The sequence below is a fragment of the Pleurodeles waltl genome, chromosome 4_2 (genome assembly GCF_031143425.1).
Source record: "Pleurodeles waltl isolate 20211129_DDA chromosome 4_2, aPleWal1.hap1.20221129, whole genome shotgun sequence".
NCBI classification, from domain to species: domain Eukaryota; kingdom Metazoa; phylum Chordata; class Amphibia; order Caudata; family Salamandridae; genus Pleurodeles; species Pleurodeles waltl.
In genome coordinates, this window is record NC_090443.1 from 26,494,252 (window position 1) to 26,517,689 (window position 23,438).

At 48.0% G+C, this 23,438-nt stretch overlaps 1 protein-coding gene across 4 annotated transcripts in view; it reads right to left on the reverse strand.

The window, feature by feature from the left end:
• The window catches only part of RFX1 (regulatory factor X1), a 788,791-nt gene that overhangs the window by 631,849 nt on the left and 133,504 nt on the right, over positions 1–23,438 (reverse strand). For all 4 annotated transcript variants that reach the window (XM_069230453.1, XM_069230451.1, XM_069230454.1 and 1 more), the window contains one exon: positions 1,164–1,258. In XM_069230453.1, the coding sequence (XP_069086554.1) occupies positions 1,164–1,258 (95 nt within the window). The remainder of the gene's footprint in view (positions 1–1,163; positions 1,259–23,438) is intronic.

A 23,438-nucleotide genomic window follows, 5' to 3' on the forward strand; every position in this document is an offset into this window, starting at 1 on the left:
GCTTATCTGTAACTATAGTTTTCCAGTATTGGCATCTTTCATAGATTCACATGCGATCCACCCTCCTCCCCACAGAGGTTTACCTTATTTAATCGTTTACACCTTTATCTGTGCTCGAAAATCTGAGGAACTCAGCCTGTCTTGGGAAGGTTCTACAGGGTGCTGTCGTCTGATTGGTTGTTACCTAGGTTTGGTTCCTTTTTACAAAAGGATATGGATAGGCTATTGCAGTGGCTAGCCACTGCATTGTACCACATTAGTGTATATTGCACTGCTCTTATAGTAATACCGTGGGGCTCCCACTTAAATGACGGGGAACATTCATGCATATGAATGAGCATGTGAAAAAGGGCAGTTAAAATTAAGATAAAGACCATCCATGTCAGGGGTTCAACTTCAAACATATTTGTTGGGTTGATGGGCTGTTTTTTCTAAATATATAGTGTAATAAATTAAAAATAATTCTAAATAAATATTATTCAAATAAGGAGTGTTCAAGGACTCTTCATAATCTTCGGGACTTGGGTTTTACTACAGTATCTGAAAATAGTTCCAGTCAATGGGACAGAAGTGCTGGACAAAGGAATGCAATATATAGATTGTGTATCTCACACGGTGCATTTTGTTTCACTGTGCCTGAACACCTCAGTGGGTTTGACATTGGGTGACTCGGTTAACAGCTTACATTTGTCCACAAATCCTTTTAATCAAAATCTCCCAACACAAATAAAAGAAGAGTTTGACAGAATACAAAATGGTGAATTTAGTTTGTCTGAGGTCTTCGCTTGGTGTCCAGTTTAACAGGGCTATCAGGGGTCTTGCAGTTCATTTTCACTTGGGATACACATCCAATGGGAACTATTAAAGACGCTTACTGGATTCACAGCTGGTAGCTGTAGCAATGGGTCTGAACAAAGTGTGAAGTCTCCTTCAAGACCGTGGAGCGGTCAGGCTCAACAAATCTAACAGACTAAGCTGAGAAAGCCAATGCTGAAGAATTCACAGTCTATTCACATGTGGTCCTACAGACATACACACCTTTACACTACAGCAATAACCTTATCACTGCTAGTGTCTTGTAATCATAGTGAATATCATGGGGTCACACCTCCTCGCTGTGTGGCATACACTGAGTACCACATATTTTGGTGCACAATACTCACATGGTACTTGTAGTGTAACTGGCATCACCTCCTTCCACATACTGCACTTGGTTATGATACACATGCTGCACAGGCACCTGCTGGAGCTGTTGAACCTGAAAGGACAATAAAGACTGCACTTCAGTGCTGGAAAATCAGAGCTTGAACCTCTCCATTGAAGACAATTCTTCTGAGTTTTCTTTATGCCACTACCCTTCCCTTGTGAAGACATAATGCAACCCTTCTCGTTACAATAGAAGCCGACTAAGTACACTCACAGAGCATGTGCTGTGTGTCCCAATGCCATCCTGCACATGCTAAACTCCCCTGCACTGGTACTAATCACATCAAAATTATCCTGCTATGAAAGCCTCAATCACACACTCCACTAACTAAAGAGTGCTCATCAGATCCTGTGCCTCTGCTGTGTGTGCCAATATTACAAGCTTCTAAGCTTATGTGTACAATTATTGTTTCAGATTCTGAAATTATGCAATTCAACTTGCACAGCATACCACATAAATAAATGCTCCAAAGACATCATCTTCTGTCACACAATCTGCTGATTTCAGCAAAATAAATATTCAAGTTCATTTACATAAAGACACAAACAATTTAACAAACATGTCACATAGATTAAAATAATCACACAGGCCAATTATTTGCATCCGATTCACCATTTTAGCCATGTGTAAATCTTTGAAACGAATCACAGTTGTTAAAGAGTAGTAATTTAGTTTTAAAAAGGGGAAAGGCAGATGGTAAGGGATAGTCAATAGGTCAGTCAAATGGAAATATAAGATACTCACACTACCAAACAAAATACAATCAACATATGTTGAGTACTTGACTAACAGGTAATGAATGGCAATGTTATTTGTATTCATAGTTCCATATTGTGGGTATTTTCTTTGATGATTAAAATATCTAAGCCAATGTGCAGGATACTGCAACATATTCCAATAGATCAAATTATAGTTCTTGCAACTTATCTCATATTAAAAACCTGTCTATAGAAGTTAAGCAAGTTCTGTATGTTTTTTATAAAAAACAATGTTATTTTTTAAATGTGTGTAGACACAACAGAGAAACAAAAGAAAACACTTACATATCAGTGAGTACATGACAGTCCTGCTAAATAAATCAAGGCAATATCTTCCGCAGATGACAACCCTCCCCCCCTCTCCAACAGAACATGATCACCTTAGTTCACACAGGCAATCCCCTGTAAGCCCGCCACTTTCCCCAGATTTTCTCATATTTGTGGAGACAACCCCATGCCTCATTGATTGGCTTTTCCAATTGAGAGCACCAGTCCACTCAGGATCGCCACTTCGAGAGTGACGGTACCGTCGGGCCTCTCCAGAGCTGTGCAATGTCTCTCTTAGCCACCAGACAGGCAAACCCTAGGAAAATTCAATCAGCCCTCAGCCCTCCCAGCTCCTCCAAAAGGCCCAGCAACGCCACCCTTGCGTTCAATTCAATTGGACAACCAAGGCCTGCCAAGATGTCCCGCTCCACCCTCCCCTCCCCAAAAAGGTTGTATCCCCGGACACTCCCATGCCACATGCAACAGGTGCACCCCTGGTTGACCACATCTCATACAAGCAGGGGTAGTCCCCGGGTGAATAAGTCGGAGTCTGTGGGGACAAGTATGACATATGAAAGTAGTTTATCTGGATCATTCTGAACCTGGTAAAAATGGCCAATTCCCTTGGTGCTAGGTAGGCCTCCCTTCAATCATCCTCGCCCAGCTCTCCCACCGACGACGCCCACCTATACTGCAACCGGGTGAGGCCGTCAGGCATGTTAGTAAGCAAGGATCGAAAGATCTGGGTAATGCCCCCCCACCCCAAGCGCCCCAAGAGCAGTTTCACCTCAAGCGGGCTAGGATCCGGGAGAGACAATGGGTGAACGCCATAGTCTGCGGGTGCCAAGCCCGCCATGCACCAGAGAAGCCAAAGGAGTCCACTCAGCTCAATAGGCACGTACGGTCCATACGTCGCCCCATACTTGGGGCAGGGGAAGTGTCTCGGATCGGGTCTAAAACCACATTAAAGTCCCCTCCCAGAATAGTGGTTCCCTGCAGTAGGGAAAGGAGCAAAGCACGCAGTCCCACCAGGTTGGGCCGAAGAAGCTGTAGAGGAAGATAGCATGAGATGAAATTGACCTGTCGGCCAGCTAGGTGGCCCACCACTCCAACATATCTCTCCTGGGGTTTGGTGTGGACCTTGTCCACTTGCATGGGTAATGTCTTATGAAGCATGAGGACCACTCCCCTGGAGCCCAAAGATCTCCTGTAACAGGACCACCCCATGCGTTATCTCCTAACGTAACCTAGGATCGTGGCTCTCTTAATACGGTCTAACAGACCGTTCACGATCCAGGAGAGTACCGTGGAAATAGTACAGGTAGGGGTAATGGCATTGAAGGCAACTCCTGTCCTCCATCGGGCCCGAGCTGCCAAGATCCAGGGCTACTGTGGACAATCCGGGATAATGGGTCAGTCTTCATGGGACTCACTGTGCAAGGGTCTAACTTGAAAAGAACGGAGTTAGTACAACAGCAACAACACACTACATTCCCCATAAGCCCCCCCCAACCTCATACTTCTACCCCAGAAGCATCTATCGCCCCTACTCAACACTTTTGCAACCTAGCAAATTACAACAAAGACATTTTTGGGGGGGGGGGGGGGAGGGTGGGTCCTCAAGATGTAAAAGTGCCATGATCATGGATGTGCAACCTGACCATCACTGTGAAGACAAAATAAGACCTTTCCAGTCTCTCAGGCTATTGCCAATCCCTGGCCCGGGGGCCAGCTGCCGCCAAGCGTTCCAAGCTGAGTCTCAGATTCCAGGCCTCTTCCCCTCCAGCCCCGATCACCACGAGGGAGTTAGCACATCCTTCGCCGTCGCAAACAGGGAGTGAGGGCAGCGTCTAGTAGCCAGTCCGCCAGCTGGTCGGGCAATGGCGAGGCGCCCAGTCCGCTCTTCCGCTCCCCCACCACCACTCGTGACCTCCAGGAGCAGGAGCGTTTTCTCTGAATGTGGGTCGTGAGGGGGGCTCCACCAGGGTTCCATTTCCTTCCCCTGGTTTGCGCCAGGGGCCTCAGGACATGTCTCTTGGCAGCCAACTCCCAGGCCTGTCCCAGTGAGTCAAAGAAGGTGTTGGAATGAAAAATTACTTTCAGGAGGGTGAGAAAAAGCAGCTTATAAGGCAAGTTCAGCACACACTGTTACTGTTTGACTGCTTCAAAGGTCCTGCGCTTCTATGGGACCGCCCTGGAGTAGTCCGGGAAAACTAGGATTTTTGTGTTCTGATAATGGAGATCTGACTGACTCCTGGCTTCGTGCAGAATTGCGTTGCAGTCTCTGAAGTTCAGGATCCTCAGAATTATCGGTTGGGGCGGCGCTCATCCAGGTACGAAACTAGGCCTCAAACGCCGCAGCCAGATCTGGAACGTCCAAAGCCTCCGCCAGGCCCACTAAGTGCAGGTTATTGCTCCGGGCCCGGTTTTCGGCGTCCTCTAACCGCTCATGCAGCACCGCCACTGAGGATGTAAGTTTCGAAACCTGGTGTTGGAGGATGGCCACCTCATCTTCCGTTGTGGAAATACGTTTGTCCGCTTTGGAGACTCTCTCCGTGACCCCCTGCAGGTCTTGCTGGATGAGGGACAGGTCCACATGGAGTTTGTCGACCTTGTTCTCTGCAGCTTCTCGGGAGTCCTGGATTGCCTTAAGGAAGGCGTCAAGGTCTGGTTGCAATGCTGTGGGCTCCATGGAAGGACCAGCCGCTTCATTCGCACTATCCTACGTAGGAGTGGGGACTGTGTACTGATCCATCGTAGTCTGGGCCTGGGTGGGCGGCGCCGACCTGTGCCGGCCCATGGCCCTTCCGTCTGAGCCCCCATGGGGCCACTGGTATGGAGAGCCGTGGGCACAGCGGCGACCCCCGCTGTCTGCTGGCAGAGGCCTCAACCCCATGGGGCGCTGTCAATCTCTCACTCCACTTTGTTGCCTCCGTAGGTCTATAGCAGGTCTATGTGGCCCGCGTCACTTCGTTTGCAGAAGGGGCACCCGGGGGTCCAGGCCCACGGGCCACGAACCGGGGAGGAGGGAGGCAGAAGACGGGGTCGCTCCTCACACTGGGCTTGATCCTGCAGCCCTTCCCCTGTTTCCCCCTCACCTATCCCCAAGCACTTCACTGCCTCCAACTCCATCTGCCAGGTCCGGTCGTCCCACAGCCGAAGCCCTCAGTCCACAGAGTCCTCGAGGTCTCCCCCTGTGCGTTCCTGCACTGCTCCAGGGGGATGGTGGGGGACTCCCACAAAGTATCAGGCTCTGTCCACCGTCTTCTCTACCTCCATTGTAGTCATGGTGGCCCCTCCTGCGCTTCGCCGTTAGCCACCCTCCACCTCACCTCTACATCACTACCGCTGCTCAGGCCTTCTCCAGCCCTCCTCTCCTCTCGGGCTCCCCCTCGTGCACCCGGGCCTGGCGTCTTCTGGGGCCCAGAACAGATCATGCGGTGCCCGCCATCACCAGGACATGCGGGCCAGGCGGACTCCGCACTCCGTCTCTAAAGGATTAGGCTACAATGGCCAAATTCTCAATCTTATACCTAAAAAAGGGGCCAGGAGAATTATATATATATATATTTCATGATGTTTTGGTAAAACGGCATAAATGTCTTTCATATAAAGAGTAAAGAGATGAAGTAAAACAGGACAGTGTAGCACCATAGGCTGTCATTACATGAGTTAAAAATAGAAACTGAGCCTTTAAGAACCCAGAGACCACCAGAATCCCATGATGCGTGGCATCAGTTTTTTGAAGCGATGCTTGTAGGACACGTTCCTAGCCTTCAGTAACGCCTTATCCGGTAGAGATAATTTCTAGTTGCAGATTCCTTACCTTAGAATTTCCTCCAGGGGTCAGTCTAGATCTGAAGATCTTTTTCTAGATGTCCCCCTGCACGCCGTTAGGTGGTGTTGATCGGCTCCACGTCCGTCGTCGGCGCTGGACATGACATCATGGGTCCTATATAGGCATCTGGCAAATTGACGTCAGTTTCTTTTCACGACTTTCAATGCTAGAAGCGGAGAGCCATGAAAAACACTAACCACTGGTGATTCAAAACTGGGGCCCTGAAAGGGAGTCCCTGTCCCTAGAAATCAGTTTGCAGAGCGCGGAGGATGGGTGGGTCGGTAAGGAATCTGGAACTAAATATTTTTTCTACCAGATAAGGCGTTCCCAAAGGTAAGTAACTTCTCCATCTGATAGAGACATCTAGTTGTAGGTTCCTTACTGTAAAATAGATACCCAAGTAATACCATCCCCAGAGACGGGCCTGCAAACCAAGATCATACTATAAAGTCCTGCAGGACTGAATGGGCATAATGCCTTTCCCTACGGACCCGACTGTCCAGGCAGTGGTGTTAGGTAAACGTTTACAGAGATGCCCACATTGCAGCCTGACAGATGTAGAGGACTGGAACTTGCTAATGCACTGGTCACAGCTTTAGCTCTGGTAGAATGAGCACGAAAACCCTCAGGCGGTTGCTTTGTAGCCAATGTGTAGCACATTTTAATGCACAGTATGACCCATTGTAAGATGGTCTGCTTCTGCACTGCCCAACCTTTCTTCGCATCCACATCAATGACAAATAGTTGATCATCCACCCAGAACTCTTTTGTCTGATCAAAGTAGAACACAAACACTCTTTTTGGGTCCAGGCAGTGGAGTCTCTCCTCTTTCTCTTTGTCAGGATAGATGGAAAGATAGGGCAGCTTAGCTGACAATCCCTGCTGCTCACTCACCCTGCGGGAAGTGGTTACGGCTACAAGGAAGGCTTTTTTTAATGTCAGAAGCATGAGAGGACAGTTGTGAAGAGACTTGAAAGGAGGTAGGGTGGTCTAAATGACAAAGCCTGCAGTTCACTCACCCTGCGGGCAGAGGTAATGGTTACAAGGATGGCTGTTTTTAATGTCAGAAGCCTGAGAGGACAATTGTGAAGAGGCTTGAAAGAGCACATATCAGGAATGGCAGAACCAAATTCAAATGCCATTGGGGCATAATGAATGGGGATGGAGGAAACATATCAGCAAGGCCTTTTAGCAACCTAGAAACAATAGGAGACTTAAAAAAAGGCAAAATCAAAAAGGCAGGGATAACAGATAAATACCCTTTGAGAGTGCCCAAAGAGGAGCCCTGCTGAACTAGAGAAAGGATAAACAATTGGACCTGAGATAGAAGGGCAGAAAGGGGATCAACAGACTTTTCTGTGCAATCTCAGGCGTATACTGTTTTTGTGGAGGTACACCTGGCTGCCTAGATGACGTTACAAACATCGGGAGGAAGGTCAAAAGCTGTCACCCGCGGCAGCTCAATCTCCACGAAGAAGGTGGAGAGTGGACAGTGCTGGGTGAAGAACCATTTCCTGCTGCTGCGACAGAAGTTCTTCGCGAAGGGGGAGCCTGATCGGAAAATCGATGGCCATGCTCAGCAGCTTGGGATACTAGGCTCTCCGTGTCTAGTCAGGAGTCACAAGGATGAGATGGGCTTGGTCATTCCAGATCTTCTTGAGAACTCTGGGCAGGAGTGGTATGAGCGGAAAGGAGTACAGGAGGCCTGAGTTCCACTTGAGACAAAAAGCATCTCTGAGTGAGAGTCCCCTTCGAAACTCCAGCGCACCAAACTGCTGCATTGCCTGTACTCGATGGAGGCGAACAGATCTAACCAAGGCTCTCCTCACTGCTGAAAGAGACCTTGCGCCACCTACAGGTGGAGATGCCATTCGTAATCTGCTAGGCATCTTCTGAGTTTGTCTGCTCTGGCATTGAGTGAGCCCACCAGGTGCTGAACCATGAAGGATATGGCCTGCTGCTCCAGCCATGTCCAGAGACACAGAGCCTCCTGACAAAGGGTCCATGATCCCACCCTGCCATGTTTTTGGCAGTACCACATGGCGGTGGTGTTGTCCGCAAACACCAGTGTGAGCCTTTTCTTGATGGAGGGTAGAAAGGCTTCCAATGCCAGCACGGAGCTCAAGTAGGTTGATGTGGATTCTGGATTACGCTGGAGACCGGAGTCCACTGATCGCCATCTCTCCCAGATGGCTGCCCCATCCCAGGAGTGACACATCTGTCACTTCTGTCACATCTTGTTGTGGAAGGGACCCTCTGACCCAATCATGGCTCGGTAACCACCACTGCAGAAGCTTCGCAGTTCTCTCCGAGATCTGGACCATATCGGAGAGATTCCCCTGATCCTGCGCCCACTGGAACCTCAGGTTCCACTGCAGGGCCTGCATATGCCATCTGGCATATGTCACCAACAGGATGCAGGAGGCCATGAGGCCCAGCAGCCTCAGAGTCATTCTCACCGAAATCCAGGATAGAGGCTGAAAGAACGGTATCATAGCCTGAATATCCTGGACTCGCCATTCGGGAAGATAAGCCTAAAACTGCACTGTGTCCAGAACAGCTCCAACGAAAGGGAGCATCTGAGAGAGAGTCAGGTGTGACTTTGGCATGTTTATAGTGAACCCCAGTGAATGCAGGAGGTCCACTATAGTCTGGAGGTGGGAGTTGACAGCTTGGGTGAGCCCGCCTTCAACAGTCAGTCATTGAGGTAGGGGAAGACCCCTGACCTGAGCAGATGAGCTGGGACCACCACTATCACCTTGATGAACAACCGAGGGGTGGTGGTAAGGCCGAAGGAGAACACAGTGAACTGAATGTTCTTGTGGCCCACCGTGAACTGCAATTAACGTTTGTGGGCAGGAGGACGCAAATATGTAAATAAGCATCCTGCAAGTCCAATACTACTATCCAATGTCTTGGGTACAGTTCAGATAAAACCTAAGCCAGGGTAATCCTTTTGACCTACTTGAGAAAGAGATTGAAGGACCAAAGGTCTAGGATAGGGCAGAGGCCCTTGCTATTTTTGGGCACAAGAAAGTAGCAGGAATAGCAACCATAACCTAGTTCTGGCACAGGGGCCCATTTATGGCTCCCTTGGCCAAGAGAGCTGTAACTTCCTATTAGAGAAGTGCCAAATGATCCTCCGTCATTCAATCGCACGACAGTGGCATGGATGCAGGGGTAGTCTTGAAGGGGAGGGAGTAGCTTCTTCGCACTATCTGCAAAACCCACCTGTCTGACTTGATAGACTGCCAGTGGAGCAGGTGATGGTGGATCCTGCCTCCAGCTGGTCTCTGGTGGGGAAGTGTCAGACTAGGAAGGTTTCGAAGCAGCTACAGATGTGGGGGCAGGGAGCAGACTGGCCAGACCGCTGGCGCCTTCATCCATGATGGAGTATCCCATGTCCTCGGCCACAAAGAGGCTGGGCTGGGTGCTCTTCTGTTACCACGAAAGGCGCAAAAAGTAGACTGAGGGGAATGAGGGGCTGCCGCGAGGCCTAAGGACCTGGCCGTAGCACAAGAATCCTTAAAGCACTCAAGTGCAAAGTCTGCTTTTTCTCCGAAGAGATGGGTGCCATCAAAGGGCATGTCCATAAGGTGGCTTGGACATCCCATGAAAAGCCAAACATCCTCAACAAGGTCTGGCACCTCAAGGTCGAAGCAACCGCTTTGCTCAGTGAGTCAGTCGTGTCCAGTCTACATCGGATCATGAACTTTGCTGCATCTCTCCCATCAGCAACTGCTTGGGAAAGTACAGCCAAGGCTTCCTCTGATACCTGTGGCAGAACTTGCGCAACTGTATCCCATAGCGTGTGGGAATAATGGCCCAAAAGGCATGAGGTGTTCAAGGAGCACAATGCCAGACTGGGGGAAGAAAACATCTTCTTCTCAAGTGTGTCCAACCTTTTGGATTCCCCATCTAGGGGTGCGGAAGTGAAACGCACCCTTTGAAGTGGAGGCTTAGATAACCAAGCTCTCAGGGGTGGGGTATTGGATCAGGAAACCTTGGTCACCCGGTGCAGGGCGATGGCGGCGGGCAATAGTCCTGTTGGCAGGAGCCCCTGTGCTGGTTTGGACCAGGTACCCAGAAGTGCTTCCGTAAGGCTTCATTAAAGGTAACCAGGATGAAGCCCCAGGCTGAAGCACCTCTGTCAGTAGGTTAGTCCTGAATGCCACTGAAGGCAGCTCAAAGTCCAGGATCTTGTCTGCTCTCCGCACCACCACTGAATATGAAGCTCCTTCCTCCATAGCCATGGTAGGGAGAGAGAGCATACCAGTATCTGGGGAGGTGTCCAGTCCACTGGCTACATCTAGGTCCATACGGCAGTCCATGGGGTCTTGGTTCTGGTATCCTAAAGGGTCCAGTGACTCCCTCCCCTGCCTCACCATAACTTGGCCCATAATAATAAGGCTTAGGATATGACATAGCGGGCGAGAGATCTGCTGACATTGGAGTTGGCATTGTACGACGCCCATCTGGCTCTGTGTCAGAGTCGGCAATGAGGATAGGGCAGCGCCTGGAGCATCGATGTCAGAAGTGGTGCTGGGGAAGGTCGAAGTTGTACGACCGGCACAGATTCAGATCTGTGAATGGATCCCTGTGTGCCCCTCAGAGCTGAAGCTGCTGGCGTGGAACCCAATGGAGACCCTTCTGACTCCCCCAGGCTGGAAGATGCACCAGCAGAGCTGGACTGCCCAAAGATGAGGTGCATGGGCTCATAAAACTCTTTCAGCTGGGCAGGGTTTGCTCCGCCTCCCAGAAACTAAAGGAAACAATTAACCGGCTCAGTCAGAGGTACCACAGATTAAGGCCTTGATAAACGATGCTCCCTCATCTTGTCTGCCGACGGATGAACTCACAGAATGTTTAGCTTTCTTCAACTTCTTCTTATGCCTTGACTTACCCAAACGTCCTGAAGACTTGGAGTGGGAGGAAGACTATGGGGGCCTCCGCCACCAATTCCGAGACATTCCTCTCGACCAAGATTGGGACTTATGGGGAGCCGAGTGCCTGGCTGCCATCAGCTTTAGGGACTGCTCCCTCAAAGCCTTTGGATTTATGGCCTCCCACTCGGAGCATGGCTTTGGGTCATGGTCGTGCTCCAGACACCAAAGGCACATGAGGTGCAGCTCCATTATGGACATCGCCTGATGGCAGGATCTGCAGGGGTTGAACCCAGTCTTATATGAAGACACCCTCGATGCACCAGGAGTGTAAACACTCAAAAAAACTTGAACAAAAGTAAAAAAAAAAAAAAAAGACCAGTTAAAAGTGGCTGAGGGGTTGCTCTTTCTTCAGATCAGCACAAGCTGGCACAGAAAGAAAATAACTGACGTCAGCGAGCCAGGGTGGTGCCTATATAGGACCCGCAACATCATAACCGGCACAGACAATGGAAGTGGAGCTGATCGACACCACCTAATGGTGCACAGGGGTACTGCTTGAGAAAAATCTCTAGATCCAGACTGACACCTGGGAGAAATTCTAAGGTAAGGAATCTGCAACTAGATGTCTCTATCAGATTGTATGTATTGCTCATATTTACCTGAGCCCAGTTCACCAGGGAGGGTTGCTTATGACTTCAAAGGAGATTCGCCTACGAGAGAACTGGAGTTACAGATAAAAACTGTTCCTTCTGTCGTAGGGGATCTCCACTGATAGTCATAAGCCCTGAATAGAGTAGCAAGCCCATCCCTACTAAGAGCGGTGGACAAGACAGAGGAATGAGTAAGAAAGGCAAATTAAGCACACATATTTCTGAGATATCCTACTTGAGCATTTGCTCTAGCATCTGAGTCTAGGCAGCAGGGCTTGGTGAATGTGTGACTAGATCTCCCCCTGGCTGCCTTGCAAATATCTGCTATAGGGATATTCCTCATTAAAGCTGCAGTAGCTGCTTTACCCCTAATGGAGTGAGCTTTTCGGTTTACCTCTTAGTGTTTTGTTAACTTTCTAATAGCACAACAAGATACAGGAAACTATCCATTGAGAGATGAACTGTTTAGATGTACCTAACCCTGTACGGACTGGACCATAGTTGATAAACAATTGGTTCGAACTGCAGATGTCACTAGTCTTATTGAGATAAAATTTCAAAACTCTACTCACATCTAGGGAATGAAGTGTTCTCTCAGCAGGAGTAGAGGCATTCTGAAAGAATATTGGTAATGAGATGGTTTGGTTGACATGGAAATTGAAAATAACTTTAGGAAGAAATTTTGGGTGAGTCCTCATGACCACTTTATTAGAGTGGAAAACTGTGTATGGTTTGTGAGAGTACTGCGCTTGGAATCTGACTAACCCTGCTGGGCTGATGTTACAGCTACAAGGAACGCTGTTTCCCAGAAAGATCTGCAGGGAAGCCTTGTGAATTGTCTCAAAACGTTCCTCCATAAGGCATGAAAGGACTATGTTAAGTTCCCAGAGAGGTGAAGTACGTCTAATGGGAGGAAAAGCCTTTTTCAACCCTTCTAAAAAATCCTTCATTACAGGGATTTTGAAAAAAAGGTGTTTGTGAAGGATATTTTCTGTAGGCAGGAAGAGCTGCCAGGTGAACCTTTAAAGAACCTTTATAGAAGAGAACTGCAATTCAGATTTTGCCAAGTTTAGCAGGTATGGAAGAACAACATCTTCTTGGCAAGTAGTAGGGTCCACATTCTTGGAGGAACACCAAATGCAAAATCTCTTCTACTTGAAGGCATATGCGAATTGGTGGAAAGCTGCTTAGCCTCCTTGAGGATCTCCATGCAGTCTTGTGGAAGCTCAGGAGTCATGCAGCCAAATTCAACTAAGAGAGATTGGGGTGAACCATCTGGCCTCTTAATTTCGCTAGCAGGTCTGGTCTGCATGTGAGCTTGAGATGTGGTCGCCGTGACTGGTGAAGAAGGTCCATGAACCACCATTGACATTGCCACTCCAGAACTATGAGTATCACCTTCACTGTCGAGTGGGACAGCTTGATAAAGAGTGCCAGGATCAGAGGAATAGGCAGTCAACTGTAAAGAAATTTGCCAGATCCACTAGACATTCTCCAGTGTTCCTGGATGGAAGTACCTTGAGTCAAAAGCGCTGCATTTTTTGTTTGCCGATGGTTGAGTGGCACACATTTGGAAGATACTTTGTATGATTTCATTGTGCAAGACCCATTTGTGTTTTTTGTCCAGAACTCTGCTGAGAGCAACTGCCTCAGCATTTTGGACATCTTCGCCAAAAGTCACTTCCAAATCACCTGGACCTCGAGTGACAAGACCCTGTACCTCGTTCTCCCCTGCTTGTTGAGGTAGTACATGGTGGTTGTATTGTCTGTCTGAACAGAGTGTTGGTCGTGAATGATGGGCGAAAGGCTTTGAGCCCTAGGTGAAATGTGCAGAGCTCGAGGAGATTGCAATTATAGGACATTTCTCTCAGACCATGTGCCCTGAATTTGGAGGTGATCCATGTGGGCTCCCCATCCTAATAGTGAAGCATCCTTCAGTATGGTCTGAGAGGACCTTTTGTTGAAACTGTATCCTTAGCAGAAGATTGGCTGGAAAGCACCACTGTAGTAAGCGTGGTTCTGGTTGTAGTACCCCCCACTTTTCTGCCTGGTGTCAGTATGTTTTGGACAGTAGTGCACTGGGATCATGATAACCAGGACCCTAGTGCCAGTGCTCTCTCCCCTAAATTTGGTGAAATTGTACTTTTACACCCCACAATTGGCATACTGGTGCACTCATGGAAGCCCCTAGTATATGGTACATAGGTACCCAGGGCATTGGAACATCAGGGGTACCCATTGGCATACTGGTGTACCCATGTAAGTCTCTAGTATATGGCAATTAGGTAGCCAGGGCATTGGTATACCAGGGATCTCCCATGAGCTGCAGCATGTATTGTGCCATTCATGGGAGTCCATGCAAACTGTGTTTGCAGGCCTGCCATTGCAGCCTGCGTGAAATGGTGCATGCACCCTTTCACCACTGATATAAGGCCTACCTTTTATTGCCGTCACTGCACTTAAGTACGGTAAATCACCCCTCTGGTAGGCCCCTCAGCCCAAGGGAAGGGTGCATGTCCCTAAGTGTGAGGGTACTCCTGCATGAGCAGCGTACCCTTATAAACCCCAAATCCATTCTTTGGGCTTTGTAAGTGCAGGAAAGCCATCTTAAGGTATGTAGTGGATACTTGCCAAAACGAGTGGTCATACTACATAATGGCTTCTCCAAACCTAGGCATGTTTGGTGTCAAAACTGTTGGAATCATGCAACAACACTGACTCCTGTGCTAGCTGCATGAACCACTGTACTCTCAGGATACCTTAAAGGATCCTGCAGTTCTGCCTGTGCAGCTTAAGGGGTCTGGCTGCCAGCCCTCATTGTTGCCGACCCCTCATACTGTGTTGCCCTCCTGCTGATGAACTTAGATCAAGCAGAGGAAGGCAGAACAAAGGATTCCCTGCAAGGGAGAGGTGTGACCACCTCTCCCTTTGAAATAGGTGTATCTGGGCTGGGGTGGCTGGGGTAGCCTCTGAGCGCCACCAGGCTGCTTTGAAGGGCACATTTGGTGCCCTCCTTGCATAATCCAGTTTTCACCAATTCAAGAACCCCTGGTGCTGCTTGGATGCAAAAGCACACAAAGGACAGGGGAGTGACCACTCCCCTTTCCAGCTCCACTCCTAAGGAGTGCACAGAGCTCTGCCAGGTGGCCACTTGCTTCTTCCATTTTGAAAATAAGATGTGCTGAGAGCCCTGGAAGCCTCTGACCGGTTAGGCCAGGTAGATGACATCCCCGGCCCCCTCTGATAGATGGATCACTTCAGAGAGTGCAAAAACTACAGAAGATGGGCGGAATGCAGAACAAATCAAACATTCACCCCTAGTCACAGATCTAGGTTTAATCCATCAGTTTTTTTGCTTGCCAAGCCATTCCAGCTCAGACCCAGCCATATGCAAATCAGTCTTGACCCTGTTTCCCATGGGAACAGTCCAGCCCGGACTGCCAGGCCAGGTCTTCCCTGGACCAGAAACAAGCATCCTGTGACCAGATTCAGGGTATCACTTCAGAGAGTGGCCAACAGCCTTTTAGGGTTACTTAAGGGCTCCCCCGTGGGTGGGTCCTCAGATTCGTCAAGCAAGACTCTTCAAGGAACTCTCTGCAAGACATCTTCTGCTCCTGGCCTCCGGAACTACTGCTGGTCTGCTTCTGGAACTGAAACAAGGATCTATTCACTTGGGAGGGTTCCCACTGCAACACTGTTTCTCCAGCTCCTGCAACATCCATGGCTGTGCATCCTCCAGGGTCACTAGGACTGAGCTTGCATCTGCAGACACCTCAAGGCAACAATGACCAGCTGGTGGATCCTGTCCCACGGACAACGTAAAGGCTCTGCTTACAGGTGGTGGTTCTGTGGTTCTCGCCAGGTCCAACCTGTCTTCTGACCATCTTGGGAGATGGTGGACCCTTGCTGCAGCAACTGGAACGGAAACCCTGTGCACCGCGACCGTTGCTCTTGCCAAGGCTTGGTGGCTCTTCCTCCAAGAAGCTCTTCAAGCTCCAAGAAGCCCCGGCCTCCAGCTCTCTGCAACTCCATATTCCGCTCCCCCTCTGCAGCTCCTGCGACATAGGACTCCTTTTTTTGTGCTGCTGAGGCCTCCTTATGGTTCCCTATGCATGCTGCCAGTGGTTCACTCATGGGGGCTCCTCCAACTTTGGTTGGCATTCCTTCCTGCTGAAGGCCTGCCCCGACTCCCCACCAAGGGTCAAGTCACTAGGACCTTGCTGGTCCTCCAAAATCCACAAAATTATTTACAACCGCGATTTGTATTTGCCAAGTCTTGTTGGAGGTCCTTCTGGACAATGACCCTCCTGCAACCCAGCAACCGACAAGGGACAGCTCATGGGTGACTCCAAGGATCTCCTGCATCCCAGTGGACTCTGCAGCTGGCCTTCTTCCACCACTATGCAGGAACCTCACCCCCAAGAGGTTGGGTATTGCCTACCTGCACTGTCTGGAAATCTCTTAGTGGTCTGGACACCCTCCCCTTCTTTTTTAGGTTCCTCTCATCCAGAATCCACCTTTGGGGTCCACCGACCTGACCGATGGGTCACAACAGCAGCTGGACAACTGAGGTTTCCATTGACTCCAATGAGGGTTCCTGACGCCAATGCACCCCTATGCACTTGGGGTCCCTGGTGTAGGTACTCCGGTCTTTTGGGTATCCATGGGTGGGGGCACTCTCCAACCTTCCTTGTGCCAACTGGTTTTCCCTGGGTCCACTGGGAAGGGTCCTGAATCCATAAAAATCCAACCAGGACGGTCCTGTGTTAGCCTATGGGACACCTGGCTTGATAACTCCCAGGCGCCTGTGGGATTTCTAGTACTCACTTCTGGTAATTTCCCACTCCCCCACCTCCTGGGATCCTAACATACTTACCTTGGTTGGGCAACTCTATTCTGATACCACTTTCTTAGTTTATGGTTTGCCACCCCCATAGGGCCCCAAGTATTTTTATGATTTTCCTGTTTATTGCGGAGTGCCTATTTTTGTGTGTTGATATCTCCAAGTGGAGATATACCAATGTTAGAGTAACTTTAGTGTTGTAATAAAGAAACCTTTATTTTTGCAACACCTAGTGTGGCTCTTTCCTGTGATTGGTTACTGTCTATTGTGCTATTGCAAGTGCTTTACACTCCTCCTAGAGAAGCTTTAGCTGCTCACCACAGCTACCCTAGAGAGATTTTCCTATCTGGACACCTAAACACTATAACTAAGGGTTGCCTGGACTCAGTAAAGGGTGTCACACCATAGGTGTACACTATAAACGGAGCCAGACTCCTATAGTCTGGCTAACAGGCTGAAAATCACTAGCAACAGACTTTGAAAAGACTGTAGAATTTTCAAACAGCACAAGAAGTGAACTACCAGCCTTCTACAACCACCACTTCAGGGACTGTTTTGCATGAAGGAACAGCTTGAACTTGTCCTCCCAGTTGCCAGTTAGTTGGTCACACTGGTCCTCAAGACATTCTTTGAGATACTACGTGGGAAGATGAGCATTTGGAGTAAGGAAGATGCAGGAGACCATTGAGCCGAGAAAAGACAATACTGCCCTCACTGTTGTATGAGATACCTTCCTGAGAGTGTGACACTTCTGAATGATCGGTATGCGTCTCTCTTCGGAAGGACAAACTTTTGCCTGAATGGTGTCGATGGAGGTTCCCAAGTAATGCAAAGTCTGAACCGGAGTAGGTGTGGGCTTGTTGTGGTTGACATGAAGCCCCAATTGTTGAAGGAGATCGCAGGTCAAGTTGAAAGAAAGTTAGGCCTCCTGAGAAGTTGACACCTTTATAAGCCAATCGTCTAGGTATGGGTAGACGAAGATTCTGTGCTTCCTGAGATGGCCCGCCACTACTGCTATGCACTTTGAGACTGTTCTGGGTGCTGACTTTAGGCCAAATAGAAGTACTGTGTACTGGTAATGGTCCAGCCCCAAAATGAACCTTAAGAACTTTCGATGCTTTCTGGCGAATGGAATATGAAAGTATGCATCTTGAAGATGGATGGAGCAAATCGAATATTCCTGGTGTGATTGGGTATGGATTTGATGTAATGTCAGCATCTGGAACTTTTCTCGTCGAATCCACTTGTTGGCTACCTTGAGTTCGAGAATGGGTTTGAATTAATTCTTGTCTTTCTTTTTCACCAGGAAGTACCTGGAGTAGTTGCCTGCCCCCACGTTGTCTGTGAGGAACTGCTTCCACCACCTTCTTTTGAAGAGAATGTCGACTTCCGACCATAGCAACGTGAGATGAAAATTGGACAGTTTTGGAGATGTGGAAGGTGGTGGGCTGGTGAACCTAAGACAATATCCATTTTGCACAATATTCAAAACCCAAGAGTCTTGTGTGATGTTTTGCCACTCTGCCAGATAATGAGAAATGCTTCCCCCCTACTGGAGTGGTAACGGAAGAGGGGGAAGGAAGGACTTGTGGCTTGGATGCTGTTGCTTGTTTACCCCCCTTGAGTAGGCTGTTGTGTAGAGCATCCTCTTGTCTGCTTTCTCTGGTTTTGGTACGATCTTTGGTGATTTTGCTGAGATCAACCTGGGTACCAGTGAGGGGCTTGAGCCCTCTGAGGGCAAAAACAGCATTGTTAGGGTCTGAAAGGTTTTCTCGGTCCTTTTGGTCTCTCTAGATCCACCACTTTAAGGATTTCCATTTCACTTTTCATTTGCGCCATCTCAACATCAGTGTGACTTCAGAAGAGTGTGGAACCTGAAAATGGCAAGTTCTGTATCTGTTGTTGAGACTCCGGCTTAAGGAGAGACAAGTATGCCTCCTTAAGGCCACTCCGTGACAGTATTCATGTGCGGAGGCCAGGATTTCTTTTGGAGCCTTGACAGAGCAGCCTTAACTGTGGCCGGTGCCAAAACAGCTCCACGGCTGGCTCTAGGAAGCCAGGGGTTGGAGTGGTCTTGCGACTGTCCACTGGTGTAGGGTTTCAAATATTCCAGATGTGGAGGTTGATGGTATTGACATCTATATGTTAGGTTTGGCTGCCCCTCATACCAGAACCTCTTGAAAGGTTGTGATTTCATCCACTGATGAGGCACAACCACAAGGCAGTGCAAACTCAGACAATGTAGACATGAAAGAAGTATCTCTATATCTATGATGGGTAAGATGTTGATGAGCGTCTGGAAATATGGCATCTGGAAATGTGGCATCAGTGATGGCGAGAGCGGTGGCTTATTCGGGAGCGTGACCTATGCCTTGGGGTCTCCATAGGTGTTATTGGCACCACTGGAAGGGGCGCTGGCGGTGAAGGTGGACGGGTGAGGACAGTTATGGTGCAAGAGGGGACGTCAGTGGTGGTAGCGGTGATGGAAGAGGAGGTGCAGAGATGGAGGAGATGGAGATGAAGATAGTACCACAATGGGAGAAGGCAAATACGTTCTTGAATATTGAGAATCTAGAGATGAATAGATTCTTCTCCTCTTCTTCCTTGACTTCTGATGTCTTCACAACGTCGAAAAATCCTCGAAGTTGGCGTTCTAAAACGACACTCATCTGCTCCTCGACATCGATCCACTCCTTCCCGACGATGAAACACTCCTCAACGTAAACCGCAGACTGTGTGTCGATAGTGTATGGGCCTTCAACATCGACTAGTGTTGCCTCACAGAGGTCATTTTCTCAACGTCATCTTAGCTCTTGATGGCGAACAGGTAGGAGTCGTATACCCTGCTTCGACATCGACCGTGACAGATGTAGTTTTTGAGCTAGAACCCTCTTTTAGGACCTCCGAAGTCCTTCCGAGGTTGATGGGAGAGCCCTGGTGGAAGTCTGACCTTTCCCTTCACTCTGAGGTCCCACCTCCAGCCTGTGCTTGTTGTCTCCATCTCTCCTCAGTCCCATGAAGGCAAATCATCTTCCTTTCTTGTAAGGTGCATCGTGAAAAGTTCCTGCAGTGTTGACATGAGTCAGAAACATGGGAGGCTGGAAGGTAGATGATGCAGACTTCATGAGGGTCCGTTTTGGCCTTCTTCCTCCCACAGGCTGGGCACTTGTCAAACGAAGAAGGCATTTTATTTGACAAAACACCTTACTTTTCTGTCAGAAATAACATAGAAAAAGTCAGGGAAAGATGTAAACTTTTGAATAACAGTGTTGTCACCAAATTCAACTGGTAAATTTTGATGAGAAAAAGACTAAAAGGCCGAACTCAGTGCTCCAGGATCCTGTCAACAGGAGACGGAAAAAAGAACTGAAGCAACTGCCACCTGTTAAGCATCATGATATATTGGTGGTCCTTGGGGTCAGTTAATCTATTTTTAACTCATCTAATGATAGCCTATGGGGCTACAATGTCCTGCTTTACTTCATCTCTATACTCTTTAGAAAAAGGGTTTGTGAAAAGCATTTCTATTGTTTTACCAAAACATCATGACATTATATGTATATATGATTCTCCTGGGCCACCCTTTTTCTTTTTTTTAAGTACAAGATGAAGAATTGGGTCATTCTAGCTTACTCCATTACGCTACATAAAACATAATACGTTTCTCTCTTAAGTGGCTGTGGAGGCCTTCCTGAAGAAAGGCGAACATCTACACTTAAGAAGATATATCATGAAGAAGTGCTCCTGGGTCCCCGCACGTGGGCGGGACTATTCAGTGCTTATGGCTATCAATGGAAACGCCCTATGAGAGAAACCTGGGTCTGTGTTGTGGAGCTCCCATGCCTTGACATACAATGCCTTAAAGTAAAACATGAGGTACAACAGCTTCAGAGAGGATGCTGCCAAGTTACAATGTGAAGGAATTCCCCCTCCGGCCGTTGAGCTGAGAAGGAAACCTGGGCCAGACATTATGTTTTGTCTTCCCAGAAGCTCAAACCTAGCCCACAGATGAGCTACATGTCTGCCCTTTAGCCTCCTTAATTGCACCTTCGGACATCTGTCAGACTCTTAAATGTTAGTAAACTCTGAAAGACAGGTCACCCAAACTGTGTATTTGCCCTTTCAAGATTCCCTACCACCAACGAAATGACACTTACCAAAAGTGTCCATACAGTGACTGAAAGGATAAGGAGGCAGTTTCCTTGGTTAAAGGGGAAAATAAATTCCCTACTTCTGTAAGAAGGAGGAACCTGGGTAGCTGACATCAAAAGATGTTGAGTGAGGGTAAATAAATTACTTTCTAGGGCACTTTAACTGAACAAAAGGTCAAACCAGGCCTAGCTCTGTTGGATAACCCTTGCATCACAGACCCAGAATAATTAATTGTCTCACATTGCTATCAACTCTTGGAAAAAAGAACTACTGGATTCTTTAAAGGAGCAATAGTAACATTTGTATTTATAAAAGGAGATGTCTCCATGGACCATTCACTGTTTTCTTTTCTTTTTTGGGGAAAGAACTGAAGTGAGTATGTCATTCAAACAAATATGTTTTAAAGTGTTAACTTGTAATATTGAATGTCTTAATCCCCACAAAGGCAAAAATATTCTAATGTTTATGCATATCAAAGAATGCCTCGTGATAGAGAAATACAATGCTTGGGGTTAGAAAATGATAAGTAGGTAAAACAGCACTTGAAAAGCTGATAAATAGATGCCACAACATTGGTGCATCCAATGCAGAATTGGCAGCTTCTAACAGGTAAATTTAGGGGCCCACTTGCTCACTCCCCTGAACATGCTCACTTACATTACACCAATTCCTTCTTGCACTCCTGCGCTGATCATACATTCCCTTCTTCATCATAGTGTACTTCCACCATGTTCATTTGCACAATCAGCCACACAATCTCTTATTAATTATTTACTGGATGTATGTGAATAAGAATGCTAAAAGAACAAGTTACTTACCTTCGGTAAAGCTTTTTCTGGTGGATACAATAACTGTGGACTCCTCACCTTTTAAATGCCCCAATGTACCAGCATTCTACGGACATTTTTTCTCTCTAGCTCTCCACGCTGACAAGGACGTCACGATAGCACGGCTCTGCATGTGACTCTGTCTGACGTCACTGGAGCCATAAGAAGTCCTCACCGGTGTGCTAACATCAATTTTACCCACTTTTTCTGAGCCTTTTCGGTTAACCGGTGAAACCAACATCACAAATACAACAACATGTACATTCTCCAATCAAAGATTTATATATGTACACTTCATGTATATGACATATCAAATACAAACATTATCTACAAACAGATTTCTTCTACTTCTTAGTATATTCAGACTGGCAACGGGGAGGCGGGTGGGTCAGTGAAGAATCCACAAGTAGATGCTGTATCCACCAGAAAAAGCATTACTGAATGTATGTAACTTGTTCCTCTGATGGATACATCTACCTATGGATTCCTCACCTTTTGAATAGACGCCCCAGGCAGTTCCGCACTTGGACGTGGTTGCCTGTCTGCCTATACCAAGAAATCCTGCAAAACAGAATGGGCAAAATAACGGTCTCTCCTCACTTCGGAATACAAGCAATAGTGCTTTGTGAAACTGTGGAGGGAAGCCCACGTTGCCACTTTACATATATCAACAACAGGAACACCTCTAGCCAAGGCGGAAGTAGAAGACTTAGCTCTGGTAGAATGAGCTAAAAAACCTTCAGTTGGCTCTTTCTTCACCATGGCATAGCATATCTTTATGCAGAGGATGATCCATTTGGATAATGTCCTCTTGTGGACAGCCTTGCCCTTCATTGCGCCCACATAGCCAATTAACAGCTGATCATTGATCCTTAGATCACGACTGAGAGGATGTCTTCCTTATGAGGGAGATGGAGCAGAGGACACTGTGAAAGTTGAAGAAGGTCTGTGTACCACACCCTTCGCAGCCAAATCCGGGCTATTAATAGGACTTGGGACCGGTCTTGGCGAATCAGCCTTAGAAATCGAGGAATCAATGTTATGCTGGGAAATGTGTAAAGGAGCTTGGCGCTCCAGCTCAACTGAAACACGTCCCCCAATGCTCTCTGCATCGGAACCGGAGGCTGCAGAACAACAGGCAATGCACATTCTTGTGAGTGGCAAACAGGTCTATCTGAGGTGTCCCCATAACCCAAAGATATTTAGTACCACCTCCGGATGGAGACACCACTCATGGTCAGCTGAGAAGTGCGGGCTGAGACGGTCTGCACGTACGCTCAGAACTCCGGCCAAGTGGTTTGCCATTATGTAAATTCAATGGTCCTGAGCCCAGGACCAGAGTCGCAGAGCTTCTTTGCAAAGAAGATACAACCGTACTCCTCCCTGTTTGTTGATCTATCACATTGCGGTAGCATAGTGCGTCAAGAACTGCATGACTGACCACAAGTGGAAGGGAGGAAGGCCTTGAGAGCCCGATGTATCAACCGTAACTCCAACAGATTAATGTGAAACAACTGTTTTTCTGGAGACCAAAGTCCTTTGATATCCAGATCCCCAAGGTGTCCTCTCCATCCTAGAGTGAAGGCATAAGTGACCACTGTGGCCACCGGAGGTGGAGGACAAAACAGATTCCCTTGTGATAGATTGCCATCTACACCCCACCATTGGAGATCCGCTACAGTGTCTCTGGAGATCTTGACTGACTCTCTAAGATCCCCGTTGTGTTGAAACCACTGCTGTGAAGGCACCACTGTAGGTCCCTCATGTGCCAACATGCATGAGTGGGCAACAGAATGCAGGAAGCGAACAGACCAAGCAGGCGTAGGACCTTCAGGGCTGGAACAAGCACTCCATTCTGAAACATTGGAAAAAAGCCTGAATGTCTTGAACACTCTGAGGAGGGCAGGCAGGATTCACTGTGGTATCCAATATTGGCCTTGTGGACAGGGTGCACTGAGAAGGCTCTAGGTGAGATTTTGGTACATTGATGGAAAAACCCAGAACGAACAA